Source organism: Mastigoproctus giganteus, chromosome 7, assembly GCF_048544385.1.
Source record: "Mastigoproctus giganteus isolate SK-2022 chromosome 7, ASM4854438v1, whole genome shotgun sequence".
Lineage (NCBI taxonomy): Eukaryota > Metazoa > Arthropoda > Arachnida > Uropygi > Thelyphonidae > Mastigoproctus > Mastigoproctus giganteus.
In genome coordinates, this window is record NC_143581.1 from 199,252,486 (window position 1) to 199,279,930 (window position 27,445).

Sequence of the window (27,445 nt, forward strand, 5' to 3'; positions counted from 1 at the left end):
CAAAGCTCAAGAGATAAAATTTTTTTCAGCCTGGTCTGTACTTATTAACAGGAGAGACTGCTTCTACAGGGATGGGATACACTTAAATAGAAAGGGTGCAAGAATATTTGCTGATGCTATCGAGGCAGTGTTAGGTAGGTCGGAAAACTGCTAGCTTGGGGGGTGGATACAAGGACTAATAGATTAACAGTAGCCACTGGCAGAGGTGAAAGTGATTCTTGCACTGCTTCTATTGTAATGAGCAGCAGCCTGGAAAACAAGATGCAGGGTACTTCAGAGACTGCTGGGAGTCATTGCGGTACAAGTAAACACATGGGTTGTGTTAGGGTAGCTAAGAATAGAAACAGGTGCATGTATACTTTCGTGTACACCAATGCTAAGAGTTTGGTAAATAAATTCTATGAATTTCAGGTATTGCTCAAAGCATCAAAGGCAGATATTGTTGGGATAACAGAGACGTGGTGTCACATAGATATAAGGAAGGAAGAACTGGAATTTGGGGAGTACAATGTGTACAGAAAGGATAGACAGGAAGGAGGGGTTATGCTATTAGTTAAGAAACACAAAATCCAAGGAAGTGAAGCCAGTCAACATCGCTGGACAGTGCAGTGTCGAGAGTTTGGTGTGACATAAGCATTGGGAGATCAAAATTGAGTAGGAGTGTGCTATAGGGCCTAATGACTCTGATGAGTATAATAAGAAACTGTACAGAGAAATGAAGTGGGACAGTAAATCACACTTCATTTCCCTGTACAGTTTATCAACAGTAAAAGAGTGGGACAGTAAATCAGAGTCTTATAATGGAGAATTTTAATTTCCCAAATATTGACTGGAATTTGTGGGTTGGTCACTCACACATTAGCAAGGCTTTTGTGAATTTATTGGATGATTGTTTTCTACATCAGCATGTTCGGGAGGTAACTAGAGAGAGTAATACTCTTGATCTGATTATCAGTAGTGATTCTTCATGCATTAAGAATCTGCAGATAAAGGAACCACTAGGTGGCAGTGATCACAGTGTGCTGAAGTGGGATTTACTCAAAGAGGTAACTACCATCAGGGGTAAAGGGAAGAGTTTTGCTTTCATAAAGGCGACTACGATGGTCTGAGACAGTATTTAAATTCTATACAGTGAGACCAACTGATGACATTACCAACAGCAAATTCAAAATGGGAAGCATTCAAAGAATTTATCTTGGAAGCTACTAGGCTTTACATACCAACTAAGAAATATTGTTCAAGCTTTAGGCCTAAATGGATGTCAGATGAACTAATGAGACATATGGCAGAGAAGAAAAATGCATATACATATATATATTAATGGGTGACATGGAAGCCTATGATAGATATAAGCTGGTCTGTAACCAAGTCACAAAGGAAAAGGAAATTAGGCAGGCAAAGGCAGAGTATGAGAAATCCTTGGGAAAGGATGCAAAGAAAAACAGAAAAGAGTTCTTTACCTATGTAAATTCTAGAAGGAAAGAGATGAATCAGATTGGTCAACTAGATATTGATGGTTCAACTGTTGATGATCCTGCTCAGGTGGCTAACAAACTAAACTAGTTTTTGCATCTATATTCACACATGAGGAGTTATTCAGGAAAGGGAATGCCAGAGGTGAAGTAAAATCTGGCAGTGAGCTAGATGATTTTGTAATAACTGAGAGGAAACTGGAGGAGAAATTGTTGAGGATAAACATAAAAAAGGCACCCGGGGTGGATGGGATCTATCCAGTTATATTAAAGGAGGCAGCAAAGGAAGTAAGCAAACCCTTAGCCATAATTATGAGAGCTTCTTTGGACTCAGGGGAGGTACCTGTAGACTGGAGATATGCCAATGTGACCCCAATTCACAAAGGAGGATCAAAGGCTGACACAAGTAATTAGACCTGTGAGTTTAACTTCTGTTCCAGGCAAATTAATGGAGGCACTGGTTAAAGAAGCACTGCAGGATCATCTAGACAAGACTTCAGTTATAGCTCAAACACAGAATGGTTTTGTTAAGGGGAAGTCTTGCCTGACCAATTTGATTGGATACTATGATGCAGTCACAAAAGAACTGGATGCAGGGAATACCTTTGATATTATATATTTGGATCTTAGAAAGGCTTTTGATACTGTTACACATGGAAGACTGCTGCACAAATTGGAGCAGTGTGGCATTGGAGGCAAATTGCTGCTATGGATAAAGGGATGGTTTGAGGGGGAGAAGACAGAGTGGTAATCAATGGACGGTGCTCATTGTAGACTAATGTTATTAGTGGATTCCCACAGGGTTCAGTGTTGGGTCCATTGTATTTCTGTTGTTAAGGACAGTACTGACAGTATGCTGCTGCAACAGGATCTGGAAAGGTTGAGCAGATGGACTGAGAGGTGGCAAATGAAGTTTAACATTGACAAATGTAAAGTAATACATATGGGAAACAGTAACCCCAGAGTAATGTATCAACTCTGTGGTACTACACTGACAGTGGTAGAGAATGAAAAGGACCTGGGAGTAATTGTGCAGGCAGATATGAAGTGTTCTGGGCAGTGCAGATGGGCTGCAAGAGTATAGCTCATGGTGTCTTGTCAATGATATACAGAAATTTTTCTAGCAGGGATAAGGAGGTGATTATTCCCTTGTATAAGGCAATGGTCGGGCCACACCTTGAGTACTGTATACAAGTTTGGAGGCCTCATTTCAAGAAGGATGTAGAGCTGCTGGAATGAGTACAGAGAAGGACAACAAGATTAGTGAATGGAACAAAGGGTTGCTCTTAAGAAAGGCTTAAGTTTTGCAAATTACAGAGTCTGGACACTAGGCACCAGCGAGGTGATCTGATAGTATAAAGTCTTGAATGGTTTGGGCATGCTCAATGCTGATGGGATTTTTCCTCTTGCTCAGAATAATCACTAGAGAGGGCATAAATTTAAATTGAGGAAAGACAGATGTAAGATAGATGTGCGGAAATTTGCCTTTAGTCAGCGGATAGTTGGTTGGCGGAACAGACTTCCATCCCTTGTTGTGGAAGTTGATAGACTAAATAAATTTAAGGCTCAGCTGGACAGGTATTTCGAATGAACGGAGGGGTGAAATGGGAGTGGTTTTTTTTTTTTTGGCTGATGCTGCATAAGCGTGCTTTCTTGCATCATATGCCTCTACTAATGCTAATGAGGATGATCTAATAAAGGCAGATCAATACCATTCAAAATATCATCTCTCTCAAATCATTGTGCAATTTGATGCACTCAGAATTTATAATCTTACCAAGGAATAACAGAACTATACAGCTTGATCAATAGAAATAGTAAAATCCCTTCCTTATCCGAAATGACAATTAGGTCAATAAAAAAAAAAAAAAGGCAAAATTTTTCAAAAACTTATCTATTTCCTGGAGCTGAAAATTCTTTGACTAGCATGTGGATATTGATATTACCCAACAATGCAGATACGAAAACAAACATGGAACTTTGTTTTTTTGGACAATTTAGGAGATAGCATACCCAAAAAAAAAAGAGAAATGCATAAGACATTAAAATTTATAATTAATTTAAAATTATAAATATCAATTCATGCCTGACTACAGACAGCTATTTAAAATAAAATAAAAAAATTTTTTAATGAATATGTATTTTTAACACTAATTGTGCAGCGGAAGAGGGTTTAAAATACACACTCGCCTATTTTATGTATTTTTGATGACAGCATCAATTTCAAATTAGAAAGACTGTCATGTGAATTATTTAAAATATAAATGTACCAATATATTTACTACAGTTTAGGCTTTATACAGCTAGGCATCGCTACAAAACAGAAGCATGGTTAGTTTTTTTGGTCTTGACTATAAATGATAGTCATTATTAAACCAAAAGCAGAATTTTGATAAAATTCTATAATGCTCTACATGTATTAATCCCCTAATAACATTAATTCAGATGCAAAAAGAGCTGAATTTTCAAATCTAATACTATTTTCCTGTGGATTCTGCATTAGATGTTACATCATATTGTAACTTTCATTTCAAAACAGTAATTAATATTAAAAAAAAGTTGTTACTTCTATGTAATAAAAGTTTTATTACTTCCATGAAATAAATTATGGCAGTTGTCCATGAACTTGTAAAGAAATTACATTGTAATAGTCACCAGAAAATGTTTTTTTTTTTTTACTGTTCTGTGCAACTTTTCTTTATAGAGATAAGTGGTAAAATTCATAAGTCAAACAGAAACTTAATTTATTCAAAGATAACTTTAACAAGCTCTGATTGTGAATAATAAACCCTCTTCTGCAACTGAACTGTAGGTGCCAAACAAAGCTTAACGTACTGCATGCATACACACATTACTTTTTATAACAAAAAAACCAGCACATCACTAGAATCATTCATACTAACAATAAGCTTTATTGCATACCTCATCTGCCTCTTGTTTAAACTGCACCTCACAGTAGTGAATTAGCATATTCTGCAGTTGTTCCTGAAACAGAAAAGAAATAAAGGTTCTGTCATAACACAAGTACTAATGAAAATATGACCAAAAAAAAAAAAAAAAAAAAACAGCATATACAATAACACTTATTCTTGCCTTTCTTCAACAGATTTTTGTCAGCCTTTGGAAATTTTTTTTAAGGTTATATATCAGTGGTTTTCAACCTTTTTTTAATAACGGCACCCCTAAGTAATTTATTTTATTTCGCAGCACCCCTACTCAATTTTCTGCCTGTTTGATCTGATTCTCTCTCTCTGTATATATATAAAATATTAAAAAATATGTTATATGATAGTTATTACAATAATATAATTATAAAAATTACATTTCATAATACAAATTATATACGGGGTGTCTCAAAAATACATGGCATAACTTCAGGAATGAGTTCCTCATATGTAGACAATAAAAATATTTTATATCAACGTAGTTCCGGAAATACTTGGTTCCCGAGTTATTAACCGGAATATCTTATCTCCCGCAGGTGATTTCCTTCACCACAAGGTACTGACAGAATCTGGTGGTTTTCCATTCCGACCATGTACTCAAATCAGGAGCAAGTGGGCCCCATGGCCCCATGTACTTCCAAACAAACTCACAGGGCAGGCATAAAGAAACTTTGTGGAAAACAACATGCCTGATTTCTTGGACGACACACCACTGATCATTCGTCAACAAGCACGATGGCACTTCTGCACGTTTCAGCCACCTAGCCCACAATTACCTGAATCAAAGGTTTCCTGGTCAGTGGATAGGTAGAGGTGGACCAACTGCCTGGCCTCCAAGCTCACCTGATTTAAACCCACTAGATTTCTTCTTGTGGGGCCATTTAAAGTCATTGGTGTATTCGACTCTGGTGGCTGATGTGAAAACTCTCTGCAATTGAATTGTGGCAGGTTGTAAGACAATACGAAACTTGCCAGAAATTTGGCATAGTCTTCGCGAGTCCATGAGACGTAGTAGTAGTGACATGTGATGCAAGAAAGCAAGTGTATGAGCTTATGCAGCATCAGCCAAAAAAAAAAAAAAAAAAAAAAAACCCCACACCATTCCCTCCAAATGCCTGTCCAGTTCCTCCTTAAATTTATTTAACCTATCAACTTCCACAACGACAGATGGAAGTTTGTTCCAGCAATTAACCACCCGCTGGTTAAAGGCAAATTTCCGCACATCTATTCTACATCTGTCTTTTCTTAATTTGAATTTATGCCCCCTTAGGTTCGTAATCTGAACAAGTGGAAGGATCCCATCAGAATTCAGTGTGCTCAATCCATTCAAGGCATTATACACCTCAATCAGATCACCACGCAGGTGCCTAGTCTCTAGCCACTGCAATTTGCAGAACTTAAGCCTCTCTTGGTAAGAGGATCCCTTCATTCCCCTCACCAATCTTGTTGCCCTTCTCTGTACATGCTCAAACAAATCTACATCCTTCCTAAATGTGAATGTGAGGCCTTCTGATTCAGGCAGAAGGTGGACATTTTGAACAATTAAGTGTCATACAGACCTTCAAAACCAAGCATTTCTGGAACTATGTTGATATAAAATATTTTTATTGTCGACATATGAGGAACTCATTCCTGAAGTTATGCCGTGTATTTTTGAGAAACCCTGTATACATACAGTATATAATAATTTTATTCTTTATATGGAGGTATTAGGTAAACATCAATTATAGATCACCACAAAATTAAAATGATACTATACACCTTTTTATAATGAAATAAACATATAAATTTTTAAAAATAACCAGTTTAAGTAACTTAAACCCAAATTATGTGGCACCCCAAGTTGTAAACCACTGTTATATGTCATAAATCTAATAATGAAAATTCAACCTGTCAAGTTTCATTATGAAAAAATATATTAAATCTTTTAGAAATGTGAGCTTCATCACCATCTAAAACTATTTTTTTTTTTTTTATGAAAACCCCAAACACGAGGCATTAGAATCTATAGTACTTAGTACCGTGCTTGGGTTAGATCTAAAAAACTATCTGCAAATATGAATACTAATTGTTTTACAAGCACATTCTATACAAGCTGCAGATTTCTATCAAGGATTAATGGAAATCCTGTCTTTACAGCTGTGTTGAAAATTGTGTTAAGGTCTACTTTTCTCACTTAAAATCCAAAATATTTATTAATTTCTATAGTAGCAGGAGAATTCTGATATAAAAGTCCTATATATACCTTTTCTTATGTAATATGCATTTGATTCACTATGTGATGTAAGGTATCCTTTGCACTAAATGAATGACTGTAAATGATATTCATAAGAATTTTTTATATTTGTGAGAATTGAAATGGTAACTAACATGAGGGGCTTAGAGGGGAACAGGTATCCTGTGTGTTATCAGACACTCAGCCTAAAACACTGATGGATCCAATATCTCTCTATTACAGAAGATTTAGGAGAAGTCCGGTTGGCCTGCCTCCCTAAAATCCACTCATGCACACCTTCGATGGTAAGCCCTGTTACGTCACTTAGGTGGCAACGAACGTGTAGAATGGTTCTGTTCAAGACGCCTGGTCAGCGTGAAGAGGAAAAGACCAAACCCTCCAGCAATGAGAGCACAACAATACAAATGGCCCTCAGTCCCCAGCAGCTTTCACTCTCCCTCTTACGGCAGCGAGAGGATCAGAGTGGAAGCAGAGGGTTCTAAGAATCTCTGGGTACGACCAGGCTGCCATGCATGGAAACTGAACTTGGCCTGTTATAACGTACGATCACTCATCGGTGAAGACAGGATATTAGAGCTGGAAAAGGAATTAGAAAATGTGAATTGGAATATCATCGGTTTTGCTGAAACAAGAAGAAGAAATGAATCACTTATAAGTTTATCAAGTGGAAATCTGCTGTACACCAATGGAAACAGTGAAAGGAGTGAAGGTAGAGTTGGGTTTCTGGTCCATAAAGATTTTAAAAACAACATTTTGGAACTCAAAAGTACATCACCAAGGTTGTCAAGACTAATACTCAAGATTTCTAAGAGGTACAAGCTAAAGATTATAATGATTTATGCACCAACATCGAGCCATGATGATGAAGAGGTTGAAGAAATGCACACTGAAATTGAGTCTTCTAGATGAGCAGAAAACCCACTACACTATTATTATGGGGGACTTCAATGCTAAGGTTGGAAAAAGGCAAAACAGCGCAGAAAGAGGAACTATAGGAAATTTTGGAATTGGTGAAAGAAATAAAAGAGGTGAAAGACTTGTGGAATTTGCAGAATCTCAAGTAATGTCAGTAATGAACACTTTTTTTTCAAGAAAAGGGTGAACAGAAAGTGGACATGGAAGAGTCCAAATGGATTAACAACTAATGAAATCTACTTCATCCTCACTAACAGAAGATATATTGTGAATGATGTTACCGTCGTGAATAAGGTAAATGTTGGAAGTGATCACAGAATGGTAAGATGTACACTTGATATAGATGTAGGAAAGGAAAGGAAAGGAAAAAAACTGACTCGAGTAAATAATACAAAGGTCTTTGAAATAACAGAGGAGGAGAAAAAGCAGTATGTACTGGAACTTAAGAACCAGTTTGAGCTTCTGCAGACTGCTCAGGACCAAGATATCGACGAGGAATATTACAACTTTCTGAAAGTGATAAAGCCCAAGAAACCTATAGGGAAACAGAAATCCAAAGAAGAAAAAATTAGTCAAGAAACACTTGTCATGATGAACCAAAGACGACAAATGAAGAGCAAGAAAAACACTGACAGGGAGAAAATTGAGTATACTGAGTTATGCAAAGCCATTAGAAAGAGACTCAGAGAGGACATAAGAAGATTTAACACAAGTAGAACAAGCATTAAGGGAAAACAAAGGATTTAAATCAGCAGCCATGAGCAGTAATACAGAAAGACAAATGATACTGAAACTGAAGAACAGCGATGGTGTACTTATAAACAGCAGAGAAGGCATAATTCAAATAGCAGAAGACTACTATAGAGAATTATACAAGGAGCGAGGGAATGATACCAGCAGTGGGGAAGATGGATTGCAAAGTAGCAACACATACGACATACCCAATATTCTTCCTGATGAGGTAGAACATGCATTGAAGAAAATGAAGAATCGGAAAGCCCCGGGGGAAGATGAAGTTACTGTAGAGTTGTTAAAATTGGGAGGAAGAGACATAACACAAAAACTGGCAAGGCTCTTCACAAAGTGCATTAGAAAAATGTGATGCCTAAGCAGTGGAATAATGCAATCATAGTTTTGCTGCATAAGAAAGGAGATAAATCAGAAATTGGAAATTATAGACCAATTAGCTTGTTATCCCATATCTACAAGTTGTTCACAAGGGTCATTACTAACAGATTAGAAAGAATACTTGATGAGAATCAACCGAAAGAGCAAGCTGGCTTTAGGACAGAATTCTCAACTATGGATCACCTTCACGTAATATCACAGCTAATGGAGAAAGCAAATGAATATAAAACACCATTATGCCTGGCATTTGTGGATTATGAAAAGGCATTTGACTCCATACAGCATAAGGCAATGTTTCGGGCACTGGAAAGACAAGGCATAGATACTCCATATATTATGATTTTGAAGAAAATATGAGAGTGCTACATCCTTTATTAGACTAGACAAAGACAGTAGCAAATTTAAAATAGAGAAAGGAGTTCGACAAGGAGACACAATATCTCCGAAGCTGTTTACTGCTGCCCTTGAGGAAGCTTTCAGAAGATTAGACTGGTCACAGAAAGGAGTCAATGTGAACGGAGAGTACCTAAACCATTTACGATTTGCAGATGACATTGTGGTCATAAGCCACGATCCCAAAGAATTAGAGGAAAATCTTAATCAGTTATGCACAGTTAGTAAGGATTTTGGACTCAAGATGAATATGGCTAAAACAAAAGTAATGATGAACAAGTATGCCACGGAAAGGGAAATAATGATTGAAGGAGCAGTAATTGAAAAGGTGAAGTAATATACTTATCTGGGACAAGTCATTAGCTGTAATAATGATAAATGGCTGGAAGTCAAGAGAAGAATAAATTTTGGATGGATAGCATTCAGGAAATATAGTCATACTGAAGAGCAATATCCCAGTTTGTCTGAAACGTAAAATAATGAATCAATGTATACTCCCCACCATGACTTATGGAAGTGAAACGTGGGCACTCACCAAAAGAATGGAAGAGAAGCTAAGAACTACACAGCGAAGAATGGAACGAATTATATTGGGAATCAGACTGTTAGATAAGAAGAGAAACACATGGATTAGGCAGCAAACTCAAGTAAAGGACATTCTTATCAAAACTAAAGAACTAAAATGGTCTTGGGCAGGACACATAGCTCGAAGACATGATGACAGATGGACTAAGAAAATAACAGAATGGTACCCAAGAGGAGCTAGAAGAAAACCTGGAAGACAAAGGCGGAGATGGATAGATGAAATTCATGAGTTTTTGAGTAGTAAATGGATGGCCAGTGCTCAAAACAGAAGGAACTGGAAAGTTGCTGGAGAGGCCTTCATCCTGCAGTGGATTGAAAATGGCTGATGATGATGAACTAACATGATTTCATTTAAACTGTGAAAGAGGTTAGGAACTGGTACTGTTACAAACAGAAAGAACTTAAGGTAATGAGAAAGATGGTTATATCCCTGATAACTTGGAAAATACAGAATGGATTAATTATTGTGCATCAGTATGTTTGACTATGTTGCATCTCTCTCTCTCTCTCTCTCTCTCTCTCTCTCTCTCTCTCTCTCTCTCTCTCTCTCTCTCTCTCTCTCTCTCTCTCTCGTTTCCAATGATGTTTGTATCCACACCTCTCGGCGCCTCCGTAGCCAGGTGGGAAGGAGCAGCAGTGCGTAGCACACGCTTCTTGATTAGACTGGGGTTCGAGCCCGTCACCACTAAATACGGAGGATGCGGAAAGGTCAGGGAATGACCACCGCATATTCCGGAGCAATATGGCCTTAGTTGCTAATGCTCCTAAAAACCAAAATAACAATCCACACCTCTCCAAACAAATAACAGGCATCAGAGGAATTAAAACTGCGAGTTATATATATAAAATTGTGAGGGGAATTTGAAAAGTTCATGGAGTACAGCATTAAAAATTTCTGTACTTAAATGTATAGCACTTACCAACTGTATAACGGAATGTACCAACTGTGTGGTACTACAGTTAAGGTGGTAGAAAATGAAAAAGACCTGGGAGTAATTGTGCAGTCAGATATGAAGTTTTCTGAGCAATGCAGACAAGCTGCCAGGGCAGGTCATGGGGTTTTGTCAATGACATACAGGAATTTTGCTAGCAGGGAAAAGGAGGCGATTGTCCCTCTGTATAAGGCAATGGTAAGGCCACGCCTTGAGTACTGCATACAGGTCTGGAGGCCACATTTTAGGAAGGACGCAGATTTGCTTGAGCGTGTACAGAGAAGGACAGCGAGTTTGGTGAGGGGAATGAAGGGATCCTCTTACCAAGAGAAGCTTAAGTTCTGCAAATGCAAATTGCAGCAGCTGGAGACTAGGCACCTGCAAGGTGATCTGATTGAGGTGTACAAGGCCTTGATGGGTTGAGCACTCTGAATTCTGATGGCATTCTTCCACTTTTTCAGATTACGAACCTAAGGGGGCATAAATTCAAATTGAGGAAAGACATGTAGAAAAGGTGTACGGAAATTTGCCTTTAGCCAGCGGGTGGTTAATTGCTGGAACAAACTTCCATCTGTCATTGCTGAAGGTGATAGGTTAAATAAATTTAAGAAGGAACTGGACAAACATTTAGAGGGAATTGTTGTGTAACTTTTTTTTTTTTTATTTTATTATTTTATTTTTTTTGGCTGATGCTGCATAACTTGATACACTTGCTTTCTTGCATCACATGCCACTACTAATGCAGCAATTTTCAGTAACATGTTATACTGTTAATTGCAGGTCCTGAAGTCAATAAAGTTGTGTTAATGGGGAAATATGGAAGGAAAAAAAAAAGTCACCGTGCAGTCATCCAATATTTGAGAAAAAAGAAACTCATGTTAAAGGCAATTCGTGAGGATATAGTTATAACATTGGAGGAAAGAAGATTCTCTTTCCTATTCTATGGTTAAGAAGCGAGCAGCAGAATTTAAACATAGGAGGAGCCTGGAGCTATGAAAAAGGTGTCAACAAGGGTTCCGAACTTTTGCAGACAGCAGATAAAAAATGCACAAGGGTTCAAGTCAAGTGAAGATTTGCATAATTTTCAAACAAATCAAATGAAGTTCCACGCAAGATTTGTGATCACGAATGAGACAGGAGTCCATCACTTTCATCCAAAGACAAAGGAGCAGTCCAAACATTGGAAATACAGCTCCAAAGAAAGCTAAGTCAATTCCTTCTGCTGGCAAGGTGATAGCATTGTTTTTTTTGGGAACGCTGATGGAGTGGTGTTAGCGGATTACCTTCAGAAAGGCCAAATAGTAGCAGGGGCATATCACACAGACCTTGTAAGGCATTTACATGAAAACGTCAAAGACAAATTACGAGGGAAACTCAACAAAGGAGTTTTGTTTCACCAGGGCAACATGCCTACTCAAGTTTATCACTGCATGAGCGCAGCCCACTTATATTTTTTCAAATTGGGATACACCTATATCCTAATTTGAAAAAAAAAAAAAAAAACCCTGCTTGGCATCCATTTTCCCAATGGCAGTGACATCATTGCTATAGTGGATGCATTCCTGGAGGCATAAGAGAAGAAGAAAAAAAAAAAAAAAAAAAAAAAACTTTCTTCACAGCTGGAATCAATACATTGCAACATCAGTGGCAAAAGTATATAGACTCCAAAGGGCTGATTGGTCCAAAATACCAGACTTCTGAAATAAACCTTCATACTCGGGTCAAGTACTTTTCAAATGCCCCTCATTATGCAAACATTTGATTTGCCAGTAATCCAAAGAAGACAACACACCTACTTACATATTCAAATTTACTGCTAGAAAATGCAGAAGAACAAATGCACACCTTAATTTTATCCCCAGAATTTCTGATGTACAAACAGCTGATTCATTAATAATACTTATACATAATTAAGGAAGTGGCAACTATTTCCACTATTATAATTATAATATACTGTTATAATTATTTTTTGTGACTTATAAAATAAACTAATTATAACAATTAGCAAATCATGCCATTATGGATACTGATGTAGCAAATTAATGCAATTATTAAGATTAAACTCAGCAAGGTGTAACACTGCTGACTACCAAGATACTCTAATTTGTGGAATAATGGACTTCACTGGTGCTGTTTCCTATCTTATCATATCTTATTTATTTATTGAGGATGTGGCATGGATCTGCTTGTGGAGAAATGGGGGGGAAGGCATTTACATTATAGTGCCACTATAGTTATTATTTTATTGCAGTTTTCTTTAGTTTAATAATTTTATTTTAATTAGATTAGAGTACCGTGATACTCAAGTAGCAAAATTGCCTTGCCAAGTATGACCTTTGTTGCAATCAGTGTTCTTGCTCCCCCACCACAATACAATACTCTGAGAAACAACCACATTTATCTTTGTGTAAAGATCTGTATTATTTTTTTTATCTACTGTTCAACTTGTTCATTAAAACTAAATAGTTTCACTTATTCATAATAAATAAGAGGCTATACTTCTTATTTATTATGAGTAAATAGCAACTATTAAAAGTAACTAAATAGTTAGTATTTAAAATAAAATAGTAAAAAAAACCAGCCATCAATATAACCACCAGCCATCTGTTATAATGTATTCCCATGCACAAGCAGGTGATGAATGCAGTCTGCGGAATGTTTTTGGATGTCTGCAAGTGATCTATTTTCCTATGGCACATAAGAGGTCTTGTATAAGGTTAGAACACCTACCCAGGGAGAGAGCCTTCATCCAGAGAAAGAGGATGAAGGAATTATGTTGCAGAAGAATGATTCCTCCATGTCTGAATGGAGGATTTTGCTACAGGTACTGTTACACTGCATCATGCTTTTCCACACAGCAGGATTGTGAATCCCCAGTTTTACTATGTATTCTTGGACATCATAGACATTCAGCCAAGGATTTTGCATGGGAAAATACCGATACTAACTAAAAACTTTATTCCATTTCTAATTAAAAAATACAAAAATAAGTTTATCACATTTTTAAAACAAATTTCTGGTAGGTATGTATCTATCATAATGAGTAACATCGTTATCCAACAATAAAACTGATATAACTTCCATCTGTCGTGCACAGTAATGTGATACAGAAATTTTAGTTTGTAAAGACAGAGAGGGACTTCCTCCACACATTGTTTGAGAATATTCAGTTCATGACTGATATGACAGATTTTTTTTCAGACTGCAAACAAAAGGCTCATTAACATGCATAATTGTTCCTGCACTTACAGCAAGTGCCATCCTTTATCTTCTCCCTTAGAATGCAACTGACGTCTATAACTGAGTGATGCCATACTCAAATGGAATATCACTTGGTCTTTTTCACACATCTTACAAGTTACTGTAGAACCAGTACACTAATTTTTTTCTGTGCAATAAGAGGGGGTATACAAAGTGCTTTCTTAGGCTGATAACATCACCTTGTATCAGCAGCCCCAAAATGGAGAAAGCAGTCAAATATCATCAACTTAAAAAAAAAAAAATAAAGAAATAAACAAGTTTACCATGAACATGCAGTTCAGTACATATTTATTAATTTTATCATATCCAAATTTTATTCAGTTTGAATTACTATTCTGTATATTTACATGTGAATATTTCTTTTTGTAGATCTGACTACTTAAAGTGTCAATTTAATACTGATAGTTTGTGATCATATTCAAATATCAAAAAACTTCAACTAACCTCCGGAATTGAAGAAATCATTTTCTTGAAATTACTTAATAATGTCTTGCAATCCGAACATCTATCATTTGGAACATTCTCAAGACTTTTCATTAACTTGCTATCCTACAAATAAAAAAAATAAATAAATAAATAAAAAAACGTGAAAAATAAATTTAATACAGAGAAGTTGTAATTTAAGAAGTATTTTAAACAAATGTAATATTTCCATAAGCCTGTACTATGTATGTCATGACTACCTTAAAATACAATAAGCAATTTCATATTACTACTTGATTAACAAGGGGTGTACATAAAATTGCACTATACATATATTTCCATAAAGATTAATCTGAACAACCTCATAAAGGGGGTAAAAAAAAAAAAAAAAAAAAAAACCATAAGAGAAGCAAAGGATGATTACAACTACTAAAAGAAGAGAATGATGCAAGTAAGCCAGGCCATCAGCTTTTAAAAAAAAAAAAAAACTCACCCAATAGGAAATTAAGATTTATCAGAGAAAATCCAATTTGAGTGTCCTCATCAACATACTGCTAAGGAGCAGCTGAGAGTTGGGCTGCAAATGCCTCTATATTAATGACAAGCGAGTCACAAAGGAAGGTTTCTGCCATCACAAACAAATCCATCTCTTGAACATCACTGTGTGTGTGTGTGTGTGTGTGTGTGTGTGTGCGCGCGCGCTTATAAATGTCCTTATAGATTCAAGTGAAGTGCCATATGGAAAAGATCCTCATTCCACTTTAAACATATCTCCTACACGAAAAAGTAAATTCCATTAAGTCTGTGTAGAGGGACTGCGTGTTTCATGTTTCAGTGGTCCAGGAAAATTGTCTGCCAGTTCAATGTCTTAACAGAGAACTGCTTACCTATGTAACTCTTTGTTCAAAATTTTAAATATAAAATTTTGGACATGTAAGTTATATAGGAGTATAAAATAAAATACTGATACATACCACTGTACTGTTTCAAATATGCATTCATCATAATCATGTTGACACAAATATGTTTGTTAAAATTAAGGTATTTTATGAAAAATATTTTATTTATCATGGAGTGACTTCTGCTTAACTGGTACAAGTGAGTAACTCAATCGTGAATTAAGTTTTCAGCTTGAAGTAGCTAAAAAAATATAGATTAAAAAAAAATTTTTTTTTAAAAAAACATAATTGGGCATTTATTAAGCACAAAGAATAGAAATTTATCACAATCAACTCATTGTAAAAAACAGTTCACTGAACAAAGCTGAATACCACTCAGTTGCAAAACTTAAATACTGACATTCAAATTTTTAATACTCAAATCCTACTGAAAGAAACTGCTTGTACTGATAGTACTCAAACAAGACAGTCATTATTTCAGGCAACAATAGTTTTCACTGACCAGTTTCATAGTGTTTGTTGCCATGCTCAGATTCACACAACTGAGAATCATAGCAAGGAAAACTTGGAAGAACAACTAATCTGGAAATGCTTCAAGTAGAAGTATCTAAAATCAGTGGGTAAGCAAAGAAGTGTGCTATATGTACTCAGAATGGGAAATATCAAATTTTAGCTGACAATTCACTAACTTGCAAGCTGTCGTTGGATGCAGGTTCTGACAGTATCAAAATAATTCTGAAGCATGAGGAATCATGCAGCTTGCAAATCCAATTTCACTTGAGAGATCACAAACTATTAGAGGCAGAACTAATTCTTTTACACAAATAGCAATAATGAAAACAGTGAATTTCCACAAGGCAGAACTTTTAACTGCTAACAAATATTTTCAACTGCTACAAATACAGAGCCCTCAAACTGATCTGGTACACTAATTTTTTGTTGTTATTGTTACTATTGTTTTAACAACTCTAACTATACTATACATATAATTAAGAATAATACAGTTATTGTGGCTTTCGCAAGAAAAAAGTAAACTTGTAATTGCTTCTTGAATAAGCATAAACATTGAGCAATATATTCAAAAATTATTTACTGCCATGAGACAGCAATTAACAACAGTTAGAAAGAAAAATACTGTAACTGTGTTACTCAGATACTTGGATAATGGAAATCTAACATTTTGGAAATGTTATTTTTCCATAGATGAATTATAGAAATCTATATTTCCATAATCCTAAAAAAAGGCTGTCACAAACAGTAATAACAGGAAAAAAGTATTTATATATTTCTGAAAATTGCATTTTTCAATATATGTAAACACCAAAGGGTTAGTTAGTTAGTTGTTGGTTTTTAGGAGTATTAGCAACTAAGGCCATATTGCTCCGGGAATACGTGGTGGTCATTTCTGACCTTTCTGCATCCTCCGTATTTGGTGGTGACGGGCTCAAACCCCGGTCTAATCAAGAAGTTGATTAGACCGGGGTTCTAATCAACTTCTTGATTAGAACCCCGCACTGCTGCTCCTTCCCACCTGGCTACGGAGGCGCCAACACCAAAGGGATGTTTTTACATACTCTTTCAAGTTGTCAAAGTTTCCATAGAAAAATAAACTTCTTATAAGTTCATTTTTCTAGGAAAACTTTGACAACTTAAACTGAATAAAATATATTTGTAATTATGGTTATACAATAATTTATTAGGATCATTTGAGAATTATTAGCAAAAAAAAAGAATGAAAGAAAATGTAGACTTTGATATTTTGCACTTTTTTTTTTGACTAATCAACCAATCTACCTGAAAATATTAAAAGTAATACTTACTAGCATTGGCAGTTGAGCCATGTTACAAAGTCCTGCTACTGTACATACCATGTTAGGATCCTAAAAATATAAGAAGTCAAAAAATATTGAATATTTCAATCATATTTTAGGAATTTCCAAAATTTTGTATATTTAATTATTAAATAATTTATTATTGCAAAATAATCAGTGATAAATAAATCTGAATGATACGATCACAAATATAGTCAAATAAAAAAATATATGGCAGAAGCTTTAATTTGTTTTTTTTTTTTTTTAACTCACTCTTAGCATTTCTTGGTTATCGTAATTTAAAGAAGTTGGTTACAGACAAAAATTAAAAAACAGAAAATAAAATATTAGCAAATCATCGATTAAGAAGCACACCTCTCAAAAGGATCATAACACAAAACTACTGCATACAGCAAAGGTTCAACCAAGAACAGAAAATTAAAACAGGTTAAAACAATAACACTAGAAAATGAAGGCACCTTTTTCATGCTTCAACATTTACATTCAGTTACCATCAGCATGCACATGTGAAGCAAAGCAGAATTAAAAATAATAATAAAATAATAAATAAAGACTGTGTTGAGGGAATTAAACCCAATTAGCTGATAACTCCACAATATTCAAATTCCATATTTTAGAAATTTCCACTGGAACTAATCTTAAGATTATTTCCATGTGCATTCTTACTTTTGAGAGACAGCCATAATGTGTAACTCAGTCATTATGAAGTTTAATATTTGGCCATTATTCAAATCTAATTTATGGAAAGAGAGGTCAACATGTAAAGTCCTTTTGTTTTGGTTTTACTGACATTGTTGTGAAAGCTATAGCCTTAGTAGGCACATGCATATGGGACATCAGAGGTCCAATCTAATGGAAGCAGGTGCAGTGCACTTTGATGGGAAATCTTCTTAATAATATTTTAAATAAACTATATTGTTTAGATACTGTATGTTATATGTGCACCTATTTGGATTCTAAAGTTAACAGTTTATGAATAAGAAAACCTCTTTTGAAGTAAAGATATTAAAGTTATATTCACACATATTCTCATTGATACTTTAGGATATACTTTATATGTTTACACTGTCACTTCAAATAATAACTTTAATAGGGAATAAAATGTAGTTATCAGAGTAAATGTGTAAGAATGGATATTCCACAGTAAAAAACATCTGAAATATCAAAATATTTCTTTTACTTACCATTCTTGACGATAGCATTTCAATCAATTCTGGAATGAATTGATCAACTAGTTTCTTACACTAAAAAAAAAAAAAAAAAAAATCAATTCAGCACTAAAAATAAATAGCAAAATTTTAATTTGACATTTTATAACAGTCAAACTGTGAAAGTAACAACTGTGAAATAATCGATCAATTATACTTACTCCATCAGCAATTACTTTGATGGGAATAAGAGCACAGCTACCTTCAAACACCTCTTTAATTTCTTCCTATAAAGAGATGACAAAATCATTAGAAATAATTATTTTTATCATTTGAGATGGAGTGTAATGACATTAAAGATACAGTATTCTTAATATCTTGAGAATACCACAACGAACTAGATTCTTAAGACAATCTAATATGTTGTAATGTTCTTTTCATGAGTAAAAACCAATAATATTATATGACATAGTAAATTGATGAAAAATTGCATTAAATATTCATTTATAAATGTAGTAAGTATTCCATAACTAACAGACTTTTACATTAAGACATGAATTTTGTGAAATTCTGTCAAGAAAATATTGACAGTGATGTATTTAAATAAATTTCATTAAATTTTTTCCATTATTTTCTGGGTTCAATTCGTAAGGGGGTTCCCACTACCCCCTTTTTCTTTCATTTAAAATTTATGCCTAGTATGCTTTTGCCGAAGTTAGTCTAAATATATTCCTCCTGTTGCTTGCTACAGAGATGCGAAATTAAATGTATATTTACACTGAAAGGACAGAATTCAGTGGATACCTGGTTCCTGGGCAACACTATGCTGTCACCCCTCTTGCTAGTGGACGAACCCACTGCTTGGCAGGTATACTGCATTCACACAGATGGTAATTCGATACCAGTATGAATAAACATGGTGAGTTAACAGACTTTGAAAGAGGGATGATAGTGGGTGCCTGACACATGGGTCACTATTGTGGAGGTGGTACAGAAACTGCACTATCCCCGTTCAAAGTATCAAGAGTGTCTGGAATAATGCCATATCTGGAATAACATATCATGGACAGCACTATGGGCAGAGAAAGGTGGTGGATGGATGTGTCCATCAATGTCTGTCCTGCATTGATTCAGCCAATCAGAGAGCAGCAGTGGCACAAATCATTGGCGATTTCAACGGAGGCACCAGAAATGTTTCCACCAAGACCATTAGGCGATCATTAGCCGAAGTAGGTTATGGAAGCCGCCAACCCATTAGAGTCAAATTGCTAACACCACAGTATAGAACTCTATGCCTCAACTTGGTGAAAGAACATCAGCACCGGACCTTCAATGATTGCAGACTGGTCTCGTGGTCCAATGAGTCCTGTTTCCAGTTATTTCGAGTGAATGGGAGGATGCTTACCTGGCAGAAACTACACAAAGCTATGTACCTCATGTCAACAAGGAACTATTCAGGCAGGTGGACGTCGGTAACGGTCTGGGGTGTGTTCGGCTGGCACACATTGGGACCTCTGGTATGTCTAGACCAGTGGTTTTCAACCAGAGTTCCGCAACAACATTCCAGGGGTGCTATGCAATTTGGGTTTAAGTTACTTAAACTTTATTTTGAAATTTATATATTTATTTCATCATAAAAAAGGTGTACGGTATCCATTGTACCACGTCTTTTTAATTTTGTAGTTATCTATAATTGATGTTTATTTAATAAATCTATATAAAGAATAAAATTATTATATAAGTATATATAATTTGTATTATGAATTGTAATTTTGTTTATGATTATATTATAATAACTATCGTATAACTTTTTTTAATATTATATATATACACAGAGAATCGGATTATTAAAAAGGTTGAAAACCAGTGTTAGGTATTTCTTTTGGCCCAGGGATGCTGTGAAAAAATTACTGGAACACCAAGGACACCATGAACAGAGAAAGTTTGGGAACCTCTAGTCTAGAGACATCTCTGAACAGTCCAGGTTACATGTCCATCCTTGCAGACCATCTGCATCCCTTCTGGTAATTGTGCACCCACAGGATAATGGACGTTTCCAGCAGAACAAAGCAACTCCCCACAGACAGAGCCGTGGTGATTAGAACATGGTTCGAAAAGCAATCCACAGATTTTACCACCATGGAATGGCCTCCCCGTTCACTGGACGTGAACATTGTAGAGCATCTTTGGGATACTGTGGAAAGGTCTGTTTGAATTTTGGATTCTTCACCCAGGAATACAATGAATTATGAACAGCAGTGCAGCAAGCATGAATGGATGGAAATATCTGAGGAACACTTTCATGAACTAGTGGACTCAATGCCTCACCCGTGTGACTACCCTTATCCGGGTGAAAGGTGGGTCTACCCATTACTAGGTAGATATCCCATGATTTCTACCTACTCAGTGTACTTCATTATATATATAAAATGATACTGAACTAAATTAAGAATAGGTATGCAAGAAAGGCCAAGCCAAGTAAGATTTGTATGTTACTTGGCCTTTCTGCACACCTAGTCTTAATTTAGTTCAATATAAGTTTTATTCAGCAACCTGCAGTTAGTAAATGTGTTGCAGCTACTGAAGTTAGCTTTACTATATTTTCTTTATTTCTTCTTATATTTTTTAATACAGTAATTTAAACTTAATTTCTGACACACACACACACACACACACACACACACACACACACACACACACACACACACCCCTCATTTTCACCATTCTAGATGTTTTATTTTTGCATATTTTTGAAATAAAATATGAATTACTCAAAATAGATATTGAACAAATACATAAATAAAGGCATTCAAATTATTTTTAAGTATGGGTTTCATAATTTTTTCAGAGTACTTTAACGGGAGCTTTTCTCTAATCAACTGAGTTTAGGTTAATTTCTCAATTTCCTCTTGAACAAAATTTTCGGTGTAAATAGCAGTTTAAACTTAAGATGATAGTGGTTTACCAGTAGCAGATTTAAGGTCAAGTGTGTCAAGAAGGTGACTGGGACCCCCAAGTTTAGGTGGATTCAAAATTAGTACACTGACCTGATTTATAAACATTCAATCTTATGAGAAAGAATTTGTGACACCTCAAATTTGATTTATGGACTCAAAACCTCATCTTAAGAATTTTGGCTGTACTTAGTAAGTAAAAAGTACATTATCATTTTAAAGTAAAATAATTGAGAATGAAGTCCTTTCAACATTTGTGTTTAATCTATATTTACAGAGACACACAATACAATATAGTAACAATACTGCTTCATTTTGTAAAATTAGTATTGCTACTATATTTTCCTCATTTATTTGTTAACTTAGCATCGTTGCTGGTGTGAGCATTTGAGATAAAAATTTTCATTTCTTATCTCATTTGCTGTGTTTATTATTATTTATGAATTGTCAATATGAAAATTTTGCAAGTCACAAATAATAATAAATACAGCAATAATTTATTTATTCAGTGTTATTTAACACTGTACAATCAATAGAACACGAGAGGTGGGGCATGGGCTCAGTTTGTCATAATGCTCCAGTCAGCTCTATTAGAATATAAAATACTTTTCCTAATATTCAAATACTTTTCCCACTAATGGGACATGCAGAAAATAAATAAATTTAAAACAAATACCAACTCTCAAATTCAGCAACCTTGCAGCCTGACCAGGGTTAAAGTTTGGGATGAAACCTTACGTACAATTACACTCCCTTATCTATTATAGTTAGGTGAAAATGGGACGGGGAGAAGAATTGTTTGGAAAGAGCAGAAAAAAAAATATATATATTCAACAAAATGTTTTTAGATCGACACAGGGGACTGCACATCAAGTTTATACCAAGAACATTTTTTTGAATGAATGTATTTTGAGGTAACAAATGTTGGTCTTTTAAGATCTTGTCGTAAAACTTATCACACTCCATATATTAAAATTTTGCTTTATAATTAACATGTCTTTCAAGGTTTCAACATTTAATCTGGATTTCTCCTTCAACCACATGCTATTCATTATGGAAAATATTCTCACCACAGAAGGTGTACTTCCGGGCACCTCTACCTGTGGTTACACGAATGACTACTACCTACAATGGCAGCCATACTGCAATATAATCACAATTATAGGTTATGTTGCGCCAATATTTAAGTGGTTTTTTTTTTTTTAAAAAAAAAAAAGAACAAAAATGACATTTTTACTAAAACAACAGGATGGCCAGGACATGGCAAGAAAATGGGACGTATGGTCAGTCTAATTATAGTGCAATAATATATCAAATTAAAGTACTGCATTTCATTTTACTCTGATATACTGCTACAATATATAGAAAGTAAAATGCAATATATGCATTAAAGAAGCAATGCATCAACCAATGGCTTCCTTGCATCATTTTGCCACTCTAATACTGTAACAAAAACAAGAAAAAAAATTTTTGGCCTGCAACACTAATAATAACATTATACCTGACAACATTACTCCCAGTTTACAAACTTACACTTAATTATTACTTCTCAGGAATGAAGTGTTTGTAAATCAGGATGTCACTGTATCTGTGATAAGATAATCAAGACATGTTTAATATGTATTTTAAAGCTGCGTGATTAATTAAAAAACTCATTATGCAAGCAAAACATAGCTCATAATTAACATTCAATGTAAGTCTTCCTGTAGAAGAATAAATATAACTGTGTACTTTTACACCAAATGTATTATTTCCACTTTGTTTTACCTAATGTATTGCTCAGATATATATTTTTTTTTAAATAATAAAAATTTATAGCACTTAATATACATTTCTCAAAAACAGCCTAGACTGGTGAAATCAAAACAGAAGGTACAACATTATCAAAATTAAATTGAATTATTACAATGTACATTTCAAGATCTCCCTCAAGCTGCTGACCTTAGACAGTAACTTATTACAGAAATCAACTCACTGGGCTAAAAAACTCTTTTCCGTTAATTTGAATTTATAGATCCTGGATCTAGCAACGTTTATAACCACAAAAATTTCACCTTCACTCATTTTACCATTCCCTCTCAATTAGATCTCCCCTCTAAGGTAACTAGTTACTAACTGCAGTCCACAAAAAAGCCTTTTCATATAGACTCCTTTCTATACCATTCATTAACTACAAATTAATAAATTGCTGCAATCTAATTATTACCTATGTTAACAGCATCAAACTCTGGAACTTCTGACAAGTCCTTGGTCACATGTACCACTCCTCTTAGTGATCAGGATGTCCAGAAAAATAAGAGTAGGGAGATGACTTTGTAAGATAGTGAATGAACCCTGAATGGCAATCAGAAAAGCCCAGTAACTCTACCCTACTCCCCAAAGATTAGCTCTCTTGTAATCATATACATTGATTTTAATCCAGAAGCAAAAAATAATAAAAAAAATTAAGATTCTTTGGCTTGGGTGGCATCATACGAGAGACGTTCAATAAATTATCTACCTACCTATGAAGGAAATGAGATAGAGGCAAAAATCTTTTTAATTTTCATTGCAACTCCCCTAAATTTCAATACCCTTGTTCAATTTTGGCAATGAGGAAATACCAGACAAAAAATTCTTTGTACTGTCCATTAAAGAACGAAGAAACAGCAGCCTTCAGTTCATTATCATCAGCAAAGCGATGTTGCCATAAGTTTTTCTTAAGGTGTCAAAACAGGAAATAGTCACTGGGGGCCAGATCCAGACTGTAAGGTGGATGGGTAAGTTCTGTAAAGTCAGTCTCTCAAAGCAGCAGCAACAGCATATGCACTGTCGTGAAGAAGCAGCACACCTCTGGAAAGTTTTCCATGGTGTTTTTCCCTTATGACATCCCTTAAGTTGTACAGTAGGGATGCATATTACTCCCCAGTGATTGTCTGCTTGTGTTCCAAGTAGTGAATGTACAAAATTCCCTCAGCATCCCAAAAAAAAAAAAAATGGTGACCATAATCATGCTAGCAGAAGGTAGTGCTGAAATTGTGGGTGGGGGAAGCACAAGACCCTTGTGCTTCCACTGCACTGATTCTTGCTTGGTCTTGAGATCGCAGTGATGAACCCATGTTTCATCACCCATAACAATTCTGGAGACGAACATTTCAGGATCCTTTCCACAAAGCTCTAAATTCTCCTTAACACCATACTCTGAATTGCTTCTGCATAGGGGTCAGAAATCAGGGGGACCGATTTCTGACCCCTGACACATTTCTGGAGTGGTCACTGTCATAGGCCTTCCTGGATGTGGATTATCTTTGGACCCTATCCCACCTGAATGAATTGTTTTGGCCAGAATTCTACCCAGTACTCTGAAGGTGCACTCTCAGATATAAATTTTTTTCTATATCTGAGAACTTCTGAGAACAAGCACCCTTGAGATGTGAGGAAGCATTACTTTGATCCATTTCATAAAAAAAAAAAAAAAAAAAAAAAATTTAAACCTGCATTACCTCTATGCCTCCATGACTACCAGTTTCCCTGACCCCATAAGGTCTCCTCAATGAGAGTGACAAATCTTTGCACTACCTTTGTTCAAATTTATTTCATTTCTAAAAAATAGATTCCTTCTGCCTACTATGGCAAGCCACAGTGATAAAAAGTTCCCTTTCAAAAGCACTAGACCAGATATGAAAATGCATGTCTGTTTACTGTGGCTGCCAACTTCATGCATTGGCAGTTACTGTAAACTTCACGTCATATAAGAATGGTCATTATAGAAATCTAGATTCCAACTGTATCATGCAGTCATGCAAATGATTAAGTGTACAATAAGCAATATAAAAACCCTGAAATTGGGAGAAACACAGATTTAATGAGATTCAACTAAATCTTACCAAAGTAAACTTATTGATTAGATCTAGCCTTTGTAAGCATATACCTAATGTAGTTATTTATGGCAACATTTTCTTCATTTTCTAGTTGAATATTAAATTAGGTTTAGCACTCTCTGCACAACCATTCTTGCACCTATTCTATTCAAGTGTATCCTGTCTTTAAAAAAAACAATCCTTTCTGCTACCAAGTACATTTCTCACCAGTCTGTGCTGAGAAAAAAATTAACTGATCAATAAGGCTTGTATTGCAAATTCACTCCTTTCATGTATGACTAAAATTCCAGACACTGGTATTATTATGAGCTTCTAGTAATAGTTTTTAATATATGCCATAACCAGTACAACTAACAAGACTTCCAGAAGAATCACTTACAACAATTCCCTGACCAGTTATACTATCCCAAGTCATAGTATTTATCATATTTTGTTTTTATTTATTTATTTCAGTTAAATGAAAAACACATAATATAAAATAATAATAATATTATTAAAATATATATATATATATATATATATATATATAGCCATAGTTGCTTGTAAACAGAAACATACCTGAGTCATGTTACTAAGAAGTTGATCCCTTGCCTCCTGAACCATTTGCTTACAGATATCACATACTTCATTCTATAAGATAACAAAAATGTTTCAAAAAAATAAAATTGCTTAAGAACTGTATTAAATATAGTTGGCAAAGGATGTTACATGGTGGTTTTCCATGGAATCTAGATTTATATGATGACCATTCTTATACCACGTGAATATTAAGATAGTTTGTTCTGCAGTTGGAAATGAAACATTCAGCAAGCAGGAGGCCAGCAACATCCTATATATGGTCTGAGGATGGGTTCTGGCAAGGTTCCCGAAATGTTACCTTAATGTATAGCGATTAATATTCAAGTGGTATAAAAATGGTCATTATAGAAATCTAGATTCCAACTGTGTCATGCAGGTGATTATGTGTACAATAAACAATATAAAATCCCTGAAATTGGGAGGAACACTGATTTTACTGAGGTTCAACTCAATCTTACAAAATTAAAATCAAACAAGAAATTCCTCTACACAACAATTCCACCCCAACTTTGCAAATATTCTTAAGAATCATTCTTAAGTGTAAAGAAAGAAAGAAAGAAAGAAAAATATGATAATGCTATTCCATGTTGTACTTAATGTCTGATTAAACAATATGGTTAACTATTTTTACTATTAAAGGCAGAGGCCAAGATTAGTACTCTGGCAAATTACCTCTTAAGAAATGTGGAAATATGATAAACAAAGTTATAAAAATATTGTAGTAGGATAATTAAATCTTAAATGATTTCAAACAATTGGAGGAACAACAAAAAAAAAAATCAAAATCTTGATAAAGCAAGAAAAGTAAAAATTTGCATGGTCTGCTGGAAAGCAACTGATTATATTCAAAGCTAAAAAAGAAACAGAAGAAGCCAGAAGATTTTTGGTATTGTGATAAAATGGCATGAGCAGAGAATCATGGAAAGAATTCCTGCAAGGGACTAGAACAAGTTTACCAGAATGGAGTCAAATTACCTAAAAGTTAAGCCTTTGGGGGGGGGGGTTCTGGTTCTGGTTCTTTTTTTTTTTTTAGGAGCATTAGCAACTTAGGCCATATTGCTCCGGGATATGCGGTGGTCATTCCCTGACCTTTCATCATCCGTATTTGGTGGTGACGGGCTCGAACCCCGGTCTAATCAAGAAGCGTGTGCTACGCACTACTCCTCCTTCCCACCTGGCTACGGAGGCGCCCGGGGGGGGGGGGAGATAAAACAGATGAGACTCAGTAGCAGGAGGCTTGAGCATTTTATAATTATAAATAGTAGCCTATAAAAGAATAATTACTATAATAATAATAATAATAATAATAATAATAATAATTCAAAATATCCTAGTATTGCTGTTATCAATTAAAATAATTTTAACAAGTTGTTGATATAATAGTTATTTACATGTAGATGGCAAAAACATTCTCTGTGACAGCTGGCTCTTACTAATATTACTATTATCAATATAATTTTCCAATACAATAAATTTTAAGTTGTTGATCTAACAGATTTTTATGTTGGGAGATCTATAACCAGTGGTTCTTTAGGAAGGTTTTTGAAACAAAATACAAGTAGATTAAGGAAGTTGAGCTCTATGCATTGTTTTTTGATGCAGATAATCAACTACAGTATTTTATCCTAGATATGAGGTGGAGGTAACAGCTGAGCTCCTTAAAGTACACAGTTGATTGCTGGGTCAATACCAATATGCAGCTTTCATTCTGTTTCATTTCAAGAAGTCCAACCTAGCACATTTTTTGGAAAGCCAGAAAATGCAGAAATTCAACAATGCCTCTCTGGTATACATAGATAATTATCACAGAAAAATCTTCAAAAGAATTATTTTATAAAATGCTTCCACAGCAGAGCCATCAGTAGAAAGGATGAAACTAACTT

General features: G+C 35.1%; 1 protein-coding gene across 2 annotated transcripts in view; it reads right to left on the reverse strand.

Annotated features, from left to right (window-relative positions):
• Sap-r (prosaposin) overlaps window positions 1–27,445 on the reverse strand; it is a 155,841-nt gene that overhangs the window by 107,098 nt on the left and 21,298 nt on the right. For both annotated transcript variants that reach the window (XM_090378066.1, XM_090378065.1), the window contains exons 3-8: window positions 25,542–25,613; window positions 18,391–18,456; window positions 18,206–18,265; window positions 17,010–17,069; window positions 14,312–14,416; window positions 4,395–4,457 (exon numbers count right to left, since the gene is read on the reverse strand). In XM_090378066.1, the coding sequence (XP_090234192.1) occupies window positions 4,395–4,457; window positions 14,312–14,416; window positions 17,010–17,069; window positions 18,206–18,265; window positions 18,391–18,456; window positions 25,542–25,613 (426 nt within the window). The remainder of the gene's footprint in view (window positions 1–4,394; window positions 4,458–14,311; window positions 14,417–17,009; window positions 17,070–18,205; window positions 18,266–18,390; window positions 18,457–25,541; window positions 25,614–27,445) is intronic.